At 41.4% G+C, this 14,480-nt stretch overlaps 1 protein-coding gene across 1 annotated transcript; it reads right to left on the bottom strand.

Annotated features, from left to right (window-relative positions):
- Window positions 1-8,072: 8,072 nt before the first annotated feature.
- On the bottom strand, window positions 8,073-9,786 carry pou4f3 (POU class 4 homeobox 3). Its single transcript, XM_085994063.1, has 2 exons — window positions 9,667-9,786; window positions 8,073-9,416 (listed from the first exon to the last, which is right to left on the bottom strand). Exons 1-2 carry the CDS (start codon window positions 9,784-9,786, stop codon window positions 8,526-8,528), a joined length of 1,011 nt encoding a protein of 336 aa, XP_085850189.1. The 3' UTR covers window positions 8,073-8,525.
- Window positions 9,787-14,480: the final 4,694 nt, after the last annotated feature.

Raw genomic sequence — 14,480 nt, 5'->3', positions numbered from 1 at the left:
CTTTCTACAATGGGCACCCAAAAACTGCACACAGTACTCTACCTGTGCCCTAACTATTGTCCTGTCTAGAATGATCACATCCTTTGTTCTTGAGCCATGCTCCTATTGGCCTTTTTATGGTTTAACCTACTTGTATTCGCACTTCCATGAAACCTTCAGCTTTCACACTACAACTACTCCAGCAATGTCTGTTCTATCTGAGAGAGATTAATGCAGCACATCAGGGGATATCTAATGGCTACAATATGCATTACTGCTTAACTCTTAAGTGCCCAGTCTGCTGGGTTAAGTGGTCCTCTACACAAACTGAGCAAATAAGTACATAAGAAGATAAGAATTAGGAGCAGGAGTAGGCCAATCGGCCCTTCAGCCTGTTCCACCATTCAATAAGATCTTCTACCTCAATTACACCTTCCCGCCCGATCCCCATATCCCTTGAAGCCCTTAGTGCCCGAGTCTATCGATCTCAGTCTTGAATATACTCAACGACTGAGCATCCACAACCCTCTGGGGTAGAGAATTCCAAAGATTTACCACCCTCTGAGTGAAGAATTTTCTCCTCATCTCAATTAACACTCAAAATTAAAATACTTCATTCAGCAAATTTTGTTACAGTCAAAAAACGAGCTGCAAGCAAGTACAATCTCACTCTGCTGACATTGCCGGCCACTTCTGTACATGGCAAGAAAGATACTTTTCTCAACAGAAATGTGTCTGTAAAAGTATTAATTTATCAAGCTTTAATGCAATTAAAGTGCTTTTTAATGTCAATTCTGTTTCATTTAACTGGAAGACTAATTTTGCACATGACTATTTCCACCCATATAACACCACGGCTTGCCTCAAGGCAAAGCAGAAACTATTTTGCATTGATCTAAACTATATCTTATAAATCGCCTGTAACATCTTCAGTTCTCAATCTATTTCTGTTATAACACTGCTGTAGTCTCAACTTTTTTAGTCTCATTATTGACACAAACTATGGGAAGTCATACTGGGCAAAGTCGGCCAAGTCCTACTCAAGGAACTGGTGCAAGACTACCTTTGGGAGGTAGGCCGGTACCACTTTGGTTTCACACATCAGCTACAGTGTGTACAGGGCTCTGTTGTCTCCGGTTATATTTGATTGTATGTTTTTGCACATTAATGATAACATGTAAGGCGATGATCCTCCAGTGAGGATCAGATTTTTTTTCAGTAATCACTGTCTAGCAGCATCAACTTTTCTTTTATGTTCTCTTTAACATTCTGTCAGATCTCAGCTAAACAGCTCACATTCCGCAAAGCTCAGAAAGTAGTCTGGTTGCCTTCACAGAAACTAAGGTTCAAAGAAAATTTAATATAAAAATTATTGCATAACCTCTTAAGAAAGTTGCTACATCCCTTCGCTTTAACAATTTCCATAAAAATATAGCAATGGAATTGTATTTGGGAAATAGATGGGATCTTGAAAGATGTTCTGGCTGCCTGCTAATAAGTGCCTAATTAGTTCCTCATGTCACTTAAACGCAGATACATCATACTTTTATTAGTCAGTAAAAAACCTTTCTAATGGATCATATAATGACAAATTTCAATTTGATTCCAGCAGGGACTGTGGTAGCTATCTACCTGCAGGATGCTGTGCAATTAGCTGCCTTTTATATAAATGGATTGTGAATAAAAGAGACCTACTTCTAGTGTTGATTTATGATCCACAGACATTAAATGCACGGGATAGATTGTGATGGACTCAAGATAGCAGACAGCAACCAGAGTGCCATGGAGATAGGGAAGAGACAAAGAGAGAATGATGAATGTGCTGCAGAAAGAGGGAGAGCGAATGCTAAATGTTTTATAAAATGAAGGAGCATTGAATGTTTTATAGAGAGAGGGAGAATACTGAATGTTTTATGGAAAGTGTTGAATATTTTACAAAGGACGGTGAATATTGAATGCCTTATAGAATAAAAATATTGAATGTCTCAGAAAGGAATATATTCAATGTCTCAGGGAATGCATAGTGAATGTTCTGCAGAGATAGAATTTTGCCTGTGATATGCAGTCTAAGAAATTCTTCATATTTTCTTATTTAACTATAATTATTAAAAAATATCTCAGCACAGCGCTGAGTTCAGGCTAATGGAGTTCATGTGTCAAGTGTCCTTCCAATTCCACATTTTCTAGTTAAATCCCCAGCATTATTTTGCGTTGACGATTTTTTGCGTCATACCTGTTCCTATCATAGCTTTTATCACATATAAGAATTGTTAATTTACAACAAAGGGACATGCCCAAAAAAACTGTAAATTTAGGTTGAGGAAGGAGGCGAGGAGGGGGCGAGTTCAGAGACACGAAGGGGCTGCAAGTCCTGGCCCCTGCATTCTTTATCTGACAAGAATGGCTTTTAATATTCACTCTCTCTGAGACAGAAAAAGAAGAAAACTTCTGCAAACAGTCTCTGCACTTTGGGAACACTCATCCAAACAAAGTTTTCTAGGAAAAAAACAAAGTCCTGGATCAGCAGAACTTTATTAAACATGCGAGTTTGACAAGGTTTGGAAACACTCCCGAAACCTTTCTATGCAATGCATTTTTCTGAAGTCTTTCTGTAATCTTGCAGTTGAATTTGGAATAAAAATTGAACGCACGGCTGAGAACTTTTATTTTCCATTGAACTGGGCTGACCTCGCAATCCCCTCCTCCCCATTTGGGAATTTCGGTAAAGTTCTCGATTCTCTTACTACTGGAGTATTCTTTAAATCCGGTTTAGTTTGGGCTTTATATCCAGGAAAGACAGACTCGATTAAATCGAATCGTTAAGGATTTCGTTCAAATGTTAATCGTTATTTTTAACTGCAAAATAATAATCCGTGTAACTTTCAGACCTGTTGGTCTTTTTATCTCGTCACTTTCACACAGAGACACAAGTAGAAGAATGAAAGTATCTCGGTGGAGTTGATTGTTAAACCGCTACAATCAAATCAAAACTCCACTTAGAAACTGGGTATAAATTAATTCAACTTAAATTGTAAAATCGCAGATGATTGAAGCTATATTGTTATCTGCAAATATCACACACACTGCTCCACCCTTACCCTCCGTCACAGAGAGGACAGTCACAGCCTCCTGTCACAATGGCCCATTAAGTCGAAGTAATAGTGAAGTAGTCTTACCCCCACTGCAGGACACCCTCGGCGTGTCTGTGCTGAAATCCTGCTGGAAGTGACTGCGGCTCAGTTCCCCAACTCGCTTTCTGTCTGTTTTATATCAACCTGGGCGATTAATATTGCATTAACCGTCTTCAACATTTTCAAAACGAGCAATATAATGTGCGGGCATCAGGACATTTATTATTAACAGCAATTTGATTAGGAGCAAATATCTGTGGCAGGATTCCGGTTTTAGGGAGAGAGAGAGAGAAGCGGACGGATTCACAGACGACCAGGAGATTGAAAGTGGGAAGAGCAGAGAGGGAACAGATCGTGTAGATTGAGCTCGGGATGGTTTTTATTCTACCTTCAGCTTTGATGCCTGAGTCATTGAAATTCTCCAGTAAAATATTCACAAGATACTTGGGCTGTTACATTAATTTTTTATCATCACAATGCTTTGGGGATTCGGGAATGGAACCGTTTTAGCTGCTTTTAAAAGCAGGTCTCTCTCTCTCTTTCAATATTACAAGACAACAGTTCATTAAAACAGTTTCTTTTTACACTCCTGCGTTAGTTCCACGGTGCAAATTGTAAAGGGGAACAAAATAGTGAAATGAATAAAGCTGCAAGTCAGACCCCCAAGTGAAGTAAAACAAAAAAGGCAAACTCCAAGTTCATTTTTTTAATAATGAAAAGGTAATTTTACTGTAATCTTATTATAGTTTTATTAGAATGAATCCTGTAATTTATTCTAATCTTATCAAAGAATTGGCCATTTACCCAAGCAAACCCAACACTCCAGTTGTGTGAAGATGCGATGTGAGTTCAACCAGGCTGCACATTGGCGATGTTCAGACACCGGCCCCTGTTTGGGGGCTCGGTCTCGGCCTTATGTTGGAGTTTATTTGGCTGTCACAGGGTCTCTCGGGCCTTTACTCGGTATAATCACACGAGAGAAGCCCAGGTCCAACAGTCCTTTCACAAGCCAGGTTTCCTCAGTAGGGCAAGGGCGCCCGAGGGAACGGCAGAAACTCGCCCAGAGGAGCTCCTGTTCATAGAATCACACAGCAGTTTTTTAATTCGTTCATGGGCTCTGGGCGTCGCTGGCAGGGCCAGCATTTATTGCCCATCCCTAGTTGCCCTTGAGAAGGTGGTGGTGAGCCGCCTTCTTGAACCGCTGCAGTCCGTGTGGTGAAGGTACTCCCACAGCACAGAAACAGGCCATTCGGCCCAACAGCTCTGTGCCGGTGTTTATGCTCCACACCAACCTCCGCCCACCCTACTTCATCTCACCCTATCGACATATCCTTCTATTCGTGTTGCCTTTGATCACACAAATACTGTGTTTCATTTTGTGAATAGTTTGATCTCAGCCAATATATATAATTTCATTGGGAAAAGATAGACCAAACAGCATCAGGAATGTACACGGAGTACAGGCTCCTCCTGGGAAGTGTAAGGTTCAATCGTCGCCCATAGTGAGTCCCCACAATGTACCCTATACACTCACCAAGAATGCACATCAAGTAGAAATTATGCATGAGATTTTAAAAGACATCTTTGAAATATGCTGGCTTATATTTACATCAATAGCTCAGAACTATTCGAAGAGCTTAAGACTAATAAGATGAATGATCCGCAGATTTTGAATTTACAGCGGGGTATGGTCCTGGGACAAGAAGTTCAAACCAAGCCAAAAACGATAATCTCAGTAGAAATGAGCTTCCGAAACCGCGACGAAAGGAAATGCTGGCTATATATCAGAAAGCGTGGATTGGTGCGTACTGGACGACAAACACCTTAACTGAAAGCCCGAGCATCTCTCAACCCAGTGTCCAAAAAGATTGACCAGCAACACAAGACGGGAATGGACGCAATAGATCTCAGGATGGCAAGATCTGTAGATGCTGCAGCATATAGTTCATAAAGAAACTGCGCCGACACGACTGTCCGCAAGAACATTTACTGGGAAGTTTTGGTGCCTAGATGTCATTATATCAGGCACATGTTTGAGCCACTACCGAATGCAAGTGTTCCCACTTTAGTGTGTAGTTGGGATATTTTAAAGGGTAAACTCTCAGAGGTGGCCGGTTGCAAGGTCCGAGTTCCCTCCACTTGGTGTGAATTATAGTTCTCTTTAGGTCACTACACCTGTCCCGCTTTTCGTTTCATCTGAGCAATAATCGGTGTTTTCAAAGAAAGATTTATTCCAAATAAAAGGGGAAAAAAGACTCTCAAAATATTGCTCTGGGAATGCTGAACATTTCGACAATGCTACAATAGCAAAATACTGCGGATGCTGGAAATCTGAAGTAACAGAAACACTGACGAAAGGGCATCGATCTGAAACGTTAACTCTGTTTCTCTCTCCACAGATGCTGCCTGACCTGCTGAGTGTTTCCAGCATATTTCGACAATGCTGTCTGACCGGGAACCTCAATTTACTGAAATCATAAAACCAGGAATGGGGTTGGATTGCCTTCATTCGTTGGCCGCTTGCATCTGTGTGCAGTCGAAGCACCCCAATCTTTTAACAGTTCATTACAGAGCTGTATCTTTCTCTAATGACAGCAGGCGAGGTGAATCTGATTGTTTAAATGGAGACACGAAGTGTTCTGGAGAATAATGTAAACCAATAAATATCATTTGGTTGAATAAATCTCGACTAATGCAATTTGTTTGGGATTCAAAGGAAATCTCAATCTGCCCATCAGATAAGAAGTCCCTGAGCTCGGACCAGAATATAATACTTTGTATTCTATTGAATGCAACCTTCCTCACTTCAGGAGGAATCCAGTGGCTGCTTCCGAACTTGTCAAAAGTTTTCCATTTTCTTTCGGGTGAGTGGTGACAACTTATAGCACGGTCTCTGCTTCTGACTGTGCCTTTATCGTGTCACTGTGTTCGGTCACAGTTCGGATCACCCACCCTACGGTGTATGCGATGGGTACGAAAGCACCTGAACCGCTTTGAGCGAGTTGCTGGAGTCTATGGGCCCTTGGAACATAAGCTGGAGACAGAGAACAATCTGTGCAATCTTTGAACATCTTTTAAATCCACCATAGAATTCTGCAATTGCCTGACAACCACGAACTCATACTCCCCATATAGCTTTTATTAAAATCATTCACGGGAAAGTTTACGTTTTGGCGATATGCAAATGAGTTTGGGCGTAAGCTTGAACCTCACCTCGGAAAATAACGCAATTTCAAGCTCAATTTGCGCCCAATTTCTCGCTGGCGCCTGAAGCGGAAACTTGTTTCACTTGCACACAACATTTGTTTTCAAGAATCTACAAAAGTTCAAGTGTTTAATGAATTTCCAGAAAATTTAAATTGAACAAGATAGATCAGTCGTCAAGTGCATTGAAATCCACACGCAAAATAAAACGCATCGGAAAGAAAATCCGTTTTATAATTTCAATAATAAAGACTTTATTTTAAGAAATATTCTTCAGAACAAAGACCGCACACGCTCAAACAGGAAAAAAATAAAGATTATAAGGTGTTCGAAGTTGAGGGTGTTATTGCTAACATCATTATGATTTGCAATAAATTATTTATGTGCAATATACAGACGACCTGAATAATATACAAGCCTCGGGGTTTATTGTAAAAGGCCCATGTTCTGAATTACCAACTATTTACAGTTCAAAACCCTAGAATATTACAACATTGCCCTCAAAATGTAATGTACGGGCTCTTGTCAAACACAGACCCAGTCGAAGCATGAAGAGATGGGCTGGTAGGTGGGACATTATTACAGAAACTCGTAAAACAATTCAGTATCCGGAGATGATCCTTATTAAAAAACATGAATACAGAAATAGTTGCTGTTACCGTTCCAAAGGTATCTCTGTCCATTAGACTCTGAAGGCTAGCATTGTGACCACCGAGAATGGTCTGAATTATCAATGATTAAATTGCCAGCTGCCAAGACCTTATTAGTCCTTGTGGGAACTAAAACAGATCATTTTCAGAATGAGGTCGCAACCAAAATGACCACAAAGGCGAGTCTGGACGTATTATATATTTATATATATATATATATGCATGAATACTATGCAGATAATATCGAAGCCATTGCCCTCCCTTTTGTAACGGTCTCTTCAACTTTATTGCAGTGAATCTAGAGTTGTCTGAAGATGGGATTGCTGAACGAGTCATTAATGAGTTGAATATTCCGCCCTACAAAAGGAGACGCGTTGCTCAGGACTAAATACAATAGATTCGGAATCACATCGACCGTTTAAATAGATATGTTTATATAGACAGTACAGTTGAAGAGACCTTTACAACAGAGGGAGCCGGCTCCGATAGTATCCGCATAATATTCGAACTGTCTCTTTCTTTATACCCTTTCTGGACTCTTGTACTTTCCCCAGTTGCATTTTTTCCAACTGATTCAAAACATTCCCCGCATACTCTTCAACTAGATCCTGAGAATCCTTTTCTGTCAGCCCCCTCCTGCCCAGGGTCCGGTGCCCAGTTCTCCTGAGAGACGGTGGAGAGGAGGATGGGGTCCGGGCTGTCGACCTGCCCCATCCTCGGTAAAGCTCTTGCCCAACGTTTCCTTGCAGACATCGCATTAAATGAAATGAAAACCATCAGAGCGAGTCTCCGACGTGCAGACGCTTTTCTATGTAATATTTATGCAGACATGTCATCAACTCGTTAAACAATACGGCGAGACTGTTAAATTAGTGGCCAAACGGAAGCAGAAATACATGTAAAAAATCACTTTGAGGACATCTGTAGGGAACCGTCTCTGGATGTAGAGAGTGATGGATACGCTGTGCAACTATCGGTGTTACTCTAGCAGGTCCTGCTTTTATTTGCAATTATTAACACAGGAAACAAATAACATTAAATATTAATTTAGCTGTGTAATTATCTCAGCACGAAATAGCTAAAGGACACTAATAAAACTGAAGGCTGGAACCCCTCGAGTTGCCTGGGCTCCCTTTAATAAACAAAGTGCCCTGACAACTCTGGAATTCTCCATATATTTATGTTTTCGGAAACAGGAAAAGGAGAATGAGAAACACTATGAGACTGTGCTGGATCTTAATAAGGGTTGGAAGAACTGAAGAATACATTTGTTTCACTTTGAAAGGGGTGGGGGAAGAGAGGGAGAGGACCAGCCAAGAGAAGTGTCCATCCTAACGTGCAACAGCGAGTCTTTAAACCGGTTACACACAAGAACCATCCTTGGAGTGGTTCCATAGCGACGCTCATTAGATGTGGAACACCGGACCTTTCTCTGAGCTTGTTGTGACAAGAGTGGAGAAAGTTAGTTTGATCGAAAGTCCATGGCTTAAGTCCTTAGCGAAGACACTGAAAATCCCTGTTTATTTTGTTGTTGCTGTATCCAACACCACTCAGTTCCTGGTCAGTGGTTTGCTGAATATTTCATTCTCTTTTGTTTCTGTCTCTGGTTGCAAAACCAGACTCTCACCACGTTTTTCTTCAGGTCCAATTTCTCTGCGATGGCTGCGATTTTTTCCGAGGAGGGACGGGGTTGGATGGTGAAGTAAGCTTCCAGAGAGCGTTTCTCCGGCGCTGCGATCGAGGTCCGTTTGCGCTTCCTCTCGTTGGAGTTGAACATCTCGGGCTTGTTCGCCTTCTCCCTGTAAGCGTTTTCCGCCTCTTCCAGCCAGGTTTGCAGCACCGGTTTCAGTGCTATCATGTTATTGTGGGAGAGAGTCAACGATTCAAACCTGCAGATGGTGCTCTGGCTGAGAGAGCCCACCCCGGGGATCTTCAGATTGGCCAGGGCAGACCCAACATCAGCCTGTGTCACTCCCAACTTGATTCTCCTCTGTTTAAACCTCTCGGCAAAAGCTTCCAGCTCCCTGGGGTCTGCTTCGACCTCGTTTATACACGGCATACCGTTGTGGGTAGCGAAGGAGTGAGGATGGCCCATGGACATAGCCTGGTGGAGGTGCCCCATGCTACTGAGGTGATGAGGGTGGACTTGTGTGGAGAGCATGGGCGATGGCTCTGGTCCACCCATTCCGGCCAGGCTTGGAGAGATGTCCAGAAGGTCCGCATCCAAGATCTGGTGACCTGGGTGAACATGGTGGGAGGAGAGCGTCGAAGGGTGAGAGATGGATAGGGCCGAAGAGGTAGAGCTGCAGGGGACGCTGCTCATGGTATGGTAGGTGATGTCCGGCTTGAAGTGGTGGTGATTCTTACTGTGAGCTGCGACATCCACAGCCGCCAGAGCTTCAGCGCGGGCTAACAGAGTCTCATCAAAGCCGCCGAATATATTGCCCTGCAGCTGCAAGCAAGAATGCACACACATTGCAGTCAGTGGGGAATTCTGTCAACTCAGTATTAAAAAACATTTGCAAAAAAAAAATCTTTCCTCAAAGCCCAGGTCATAAAAATTAATATGAAGTCAAGAGACTTGGTTGAACAGACATGTGAAGAGATACAAGAGCTACGCGATTGTTCTGGTGACATGAAAAAAACATTAAGCAGCGCCTGTCAAAACTGTGCCTTAAAGCAGTAATTATGCATATACATACCGGTGGGGTTGGGAGGCAAACTCTCCTCATGGCCTCCGAGCTGGAGTGCAGGCTCGGGTACTTGGGTTCCTGGAGAATGGGGTGCATGCTGAAGTGCTGCTTGCCGTTCATGGCCATCATGATTGCACACCTTGCAGGTAGACGGTCCTGACATAGACGTTGCTGCCTGGTGCCGGCTCCTGTCAGCTATTTCAATGACACAGCCTCTTCGCCCCCACCTGCTTCTTACTCATCTTACCAGCAACAACTGCCAGCAGCGCGCAGGCGTGCTGCAGCCATACAAAAGCAGGAAGTTAGCCCGAGGAGTCAAAAAAAAACCTTTTCACATTCACCTACACAAAGAAGCCTTATTCAGAAGATTCAAATATGACCTGCATATATGGCCATTCCCTGATGATTTCATTTCCACCCATAACCCGTGCAACACGGTAAGATTTGAAATAACTCCCCATATTTGAACAGCTGACCTAAAGCAGATAGCTCCCTGTGAATTCAGAGCATAACCGCTAACATTAAGTGGGCTAAAACTTTCTTTTCTTATTATTTTAAACATTCTTACTGGTAGTCTATAAAATATGATATATTTAAATGAAAAATAAATCGGGTTCTCCATAAAAGTGAAACTACAGAGTTCTTGGAGATTAATCCTGTTGTCTATTAAACGCAATTCATTATCTAAATAATATTCAAATATTTATTACTGACATACATACATATGCAAATATATGTTATTTGCAGTGGGTTGGAATAGACCAAAAGTTTCTTATAACCACATTTGCATGTAACAAGCTTGGCTATACCCACTAAAAGACAAATTGGGAATTGGTGTCAATGATCGTGTAACAGGGACTGCCTTATCTCAGTACTCAATGCACTTAGTGTTGATTCCATCCCATTTACATTTGGATTTAGCACAGACTGGCCAACATAGAGGCAATCGATTCATTTTCACAAAACTAAAGTTAGAAACATGATCAGAATTAAATTAAAAATCACAGCTTTGTTGGGCAGTTGGCTGGTGGGCGGATGGATGGGCAATCAGAAATACTTTGAGAAGACTCAGAACATGGGAATAGATAGGCGCAAAGTAATCATTAACTTGAAGAAGAAATTCTACAAGGAATAATTCTCCTGTGCAATATTAAATATATAAAGCAATGCTTTAAATAAGGGTCACGTTTGTAAAGAGTTCTTTTTAACTCTTAACTAGTACATTAAGTATTGATTTCGTTTTCCCAATCATCCATAATTCAGGAGAAGAAACTCACTATTGCCAATTTAAATAGCAGACGGCAAGAGACAACTGGATGAATCCCCCTCTTGGCCAACAATGTTTCATTGTTGTTAAACCCGTATTCGGAAAGTTTGAATATACTTCGAGTAAATAAAAATCTGTTGGAGGTTCCATTTACACTAAGAGTTAAATGCTGGTTCTTTGTCAGAATCCTGTCATACGTAGTTTTAAGACTGAGTAAAAGTTATTATGACAATAATTATGACACCGTTTTTAACAGCTTGGTAGAAATGTTAGAATCTTTCACGCGGATGAGAATAAAATCATCATCGAGCGGCGTATGAAAGGATTGACCGAGAAAGATTGTCTAATTGTGAGACGATGGAATTTCCATGTTTCAGGAACAATCAATGCAATTATCAGTTCAAGGAAAAATATATTTATAAAGAGTGTTAGATTGGAGATACATAGCGCATCCTTCATGTCTAAATAAGTGTTTTTTTTACATTGACAAAAAGTAATTAAGTATGGAGCAGTGATTTTTTTACATTGACAAAAAGTAATTAAGTATGGAACAATGTTCTGCAATTGTTAAAAATCCGCTCGAATGTTAATGGCACGTGGATTTCATTTACCAAAAGCTTTCAAAAATGCAAAATGAAAACAGGTTTCCTTTTAATTCCAGTGACCTTTTGATTATGATCTAATTAAACACTTGCAGACCTACATATATCCACTTCCGAAAGAGCCTAAAATTTGTGTGTTGGAGAAACACATTCTCCTCATTGACCGCGACTGTTGCAGTTACATACGTGATCTGTGCTTCAACCGATATTTTAATTAGGGTTTAAATTATGAATGCAAAATTTAGCTATAAATAAATAATTTAAGTGTTGAAATATTATTTAACAGCAACATATGCACGGTGAACATAAAATTATTTCGTAATAGATTCTAGTATATATTACTAATGATATACCGGCACTTTTAAAACACGCTATTATGAAAGATGAACTGGATATTGATTGTAAGGAAGAGTGAAAGTATTATTGCTAGAATATAATTCTCTCTGTTAAAAAATTGATCCTAATGTTTGTTAGACTATCACGATTTTAAGAATGTATTTTTCCCCTGTGGAGTAACTCCCATTCCAGGAAGAGTGAGCCATTATTCCATTCGCGGATAGACGAAATACACTTGTTGCAATATATTATAGCAACATCCTGCTCCCAACGAGTGTCAGCAAAACTCTCGCATTCTTCAGGGAAAGCAGTTGACTGGAGTTTTGTCATCATGTACAGGTCCGCTTTAATCTGTTAATCAGCCCGAATCAATTCCAATCACGTTATTATTGGAAGTGGTCAGTCTCAACTAAACTAATCCATAGATTTTCTAATAGAGTAGGTGGACTTGAGCACATTTCATTTAATCGCCGTGTCTTTTGTGTCCAACATCAACAGTCTTCCCGCTTTCCTCATATTCTTTTGTGAATTACCGTAAACTCATTACTAATGACAGCAGGTCTCCAAGTAGACAATCAACCTTGTTCCCTTTTGTAGCTAAATAGCTGAAACTAATCACTGGGGGAAAGTTGACTGCAGTTCATAGAACCAGAGGAGTTTCAGTTTAGGAGAAAGTGATTTGACCCACCGCACAGACCAAGCTCTTGGAATCCTATTTCCTGCACCTTTTAATACTTTTCACCCATGGACTGCACTTCATGTGTTTCCTGTGGTAATGGAATCCATATTCCACCAACTATTGGGTGAACAACGACTTGCATTTATATAACGCCTTTAACTTAGTAAAACTTCCCAAGGTGCTTCTTTCAGGAAAATTCGTTCAGTGTCAGCTGTGGCTCAGTTGGTTTCACCGTCGCCTCTGAGTCAGAGGTTGTGGATTCACAGTCCCACTCCAGAGACTTGAGCACATAAATCTAGGCTGACACTCCAGTGCCGCACTGTCGGAGGTGCCCTCCTTTGGATGAAATGTTAAACCGAGGCCCGTCTGCTCTCTCAGGTGGATGTAAAAGATCCCATGGCACCATTTTGAAGAAGAGCAGGGGAGTTATCCCCGGTGTCCTGGCCCATAGTTAACCCTCAATCAACATCACTAAAACAGATTATCTGGTCATTATCACATTGTTGTTTGTGGGAGCTTACTGTGTGCAAATTGGCTGCCTCGTTTTCCACATTACAACAGTGACTACACTTCACAAGTATTTCATTGGCTGTAAAGCGCTTTGAGGCCATCGGTGGTCATGAAAGGCGCTACAGAAATGCAAGTCTTTTTTCCCTTTTGCTTCACAGAAGCCTATCAGACTAAAAATTGACACCGAGTCAAAGAAGGAGACATTAGGACAGGTGACCAAAAGCTTGGTCAAAGAGCTAGGTTTTAAGGAGCATCTTAAAGGAGAGAGAGATGGCGACAGAGGTTTAAGGAGGGAATTCCAGAGTTTAGGGCCTAGACGGCTGATGGCACAGCAGGCAATGGAAAATTATTTGAACTTTCCTCCTTTATGCTTCTGCTACCAATGCTGAATGTGTGCCCTGCCCCCTTGTTACCAGTTATTCCAGATTGATGGATTATTGGTAAGTAATAATAACGCTGGACTGGAGGTCAGTGTCTTCCTTTTCCTACGGTGACTTGAGATTTACTGCCCGGGAAGACAGAAATTAGAAATAGTGTTTTATGAAAGGCCTTATCCAACTAAAATGGCGATTTAGGATGATTAACGGATTAAGAAAGGACCACAATACTGTAGAATAAAATACAACACCGAAAGCAATTTGCATCTAATCTCAGATACAGAAAATAGACAACACTCAAAAGATTTTAAATATCATTTACATATTGTTTGAATAGCAGAGGATTCCAATTACAGCTGGATTCGTTTAGCATTTATCCTTTAGTCCGCAAAGCCACCCAACAATATATAGGGTGCATATGAGCTCTGAATTTTCAATGCGAGCATGAGTAAAACTTTAGCTAAAGTAACAACTCCCACCCTCAATAAACCTTTGGTCCCCAAATTAGCCGGTAGACCTGCTAAAAGGTATTTCTTCTTAACTTCACCCCTTCTGTCTGTTTTATAATCGGCGAAAAACAATGACAGCTGCAAAAATAGAAACCGTAGTTCTCAAATTAAACCGACAGCGTCAATGAGAAAAGTTTTTTTTTCCACGGGGTAACTTTTGTCAAGTGTTCGAGCTGGAGTTTTCCCCTTCGGTTCGTGTGTGTGCAGGGCTTGGATGCCTCCGTGAGGGAATGAGTTCAACGCCACGAAGATCTGCACTTAAAACTCACTTCAGCACCATGGACAAGTCATCTCGCCTTGTGGTAATCGTTTCTGTCATCCTCTTTGGCGTCTAGAGGCTGAAGAGACGCTTCCTGACATCCCCAAGCGGCGACAGGGCAGGGAAGCAAAGTGCCAGCGATAGGGAAAAAAACTGCAACATGCCATCAGTCTCCATCAACCCCAACAAATCGCCCAAATGGAATAAGACCATTAGCGAGGCTCTGGGAAAAGCCGTTCCTCCGCATCCTGGCTGGGGGTGGAATCAGCGTCTTGTCGCATATA

The sequence above is a fragment of the Somniosus microcephalus genome, chromosome 8, assembly GCF_052327205.1.
Source record: "Somniosus microcephalus isolate GS21.2 chromosome 8, FLI_Smic_1.0, whole genome shotgun sequence".
NCBI lineage: Eukaryota > Metazoa > Chordata > Chondrichthyes > Squaliformes > Somniosidae > Somniosus > Somniosus microcephalus.
Note: the sequence above shows the minus strand (reverse complement) of the source record. Positions and strands in the feature narration are given on the sequence as shown.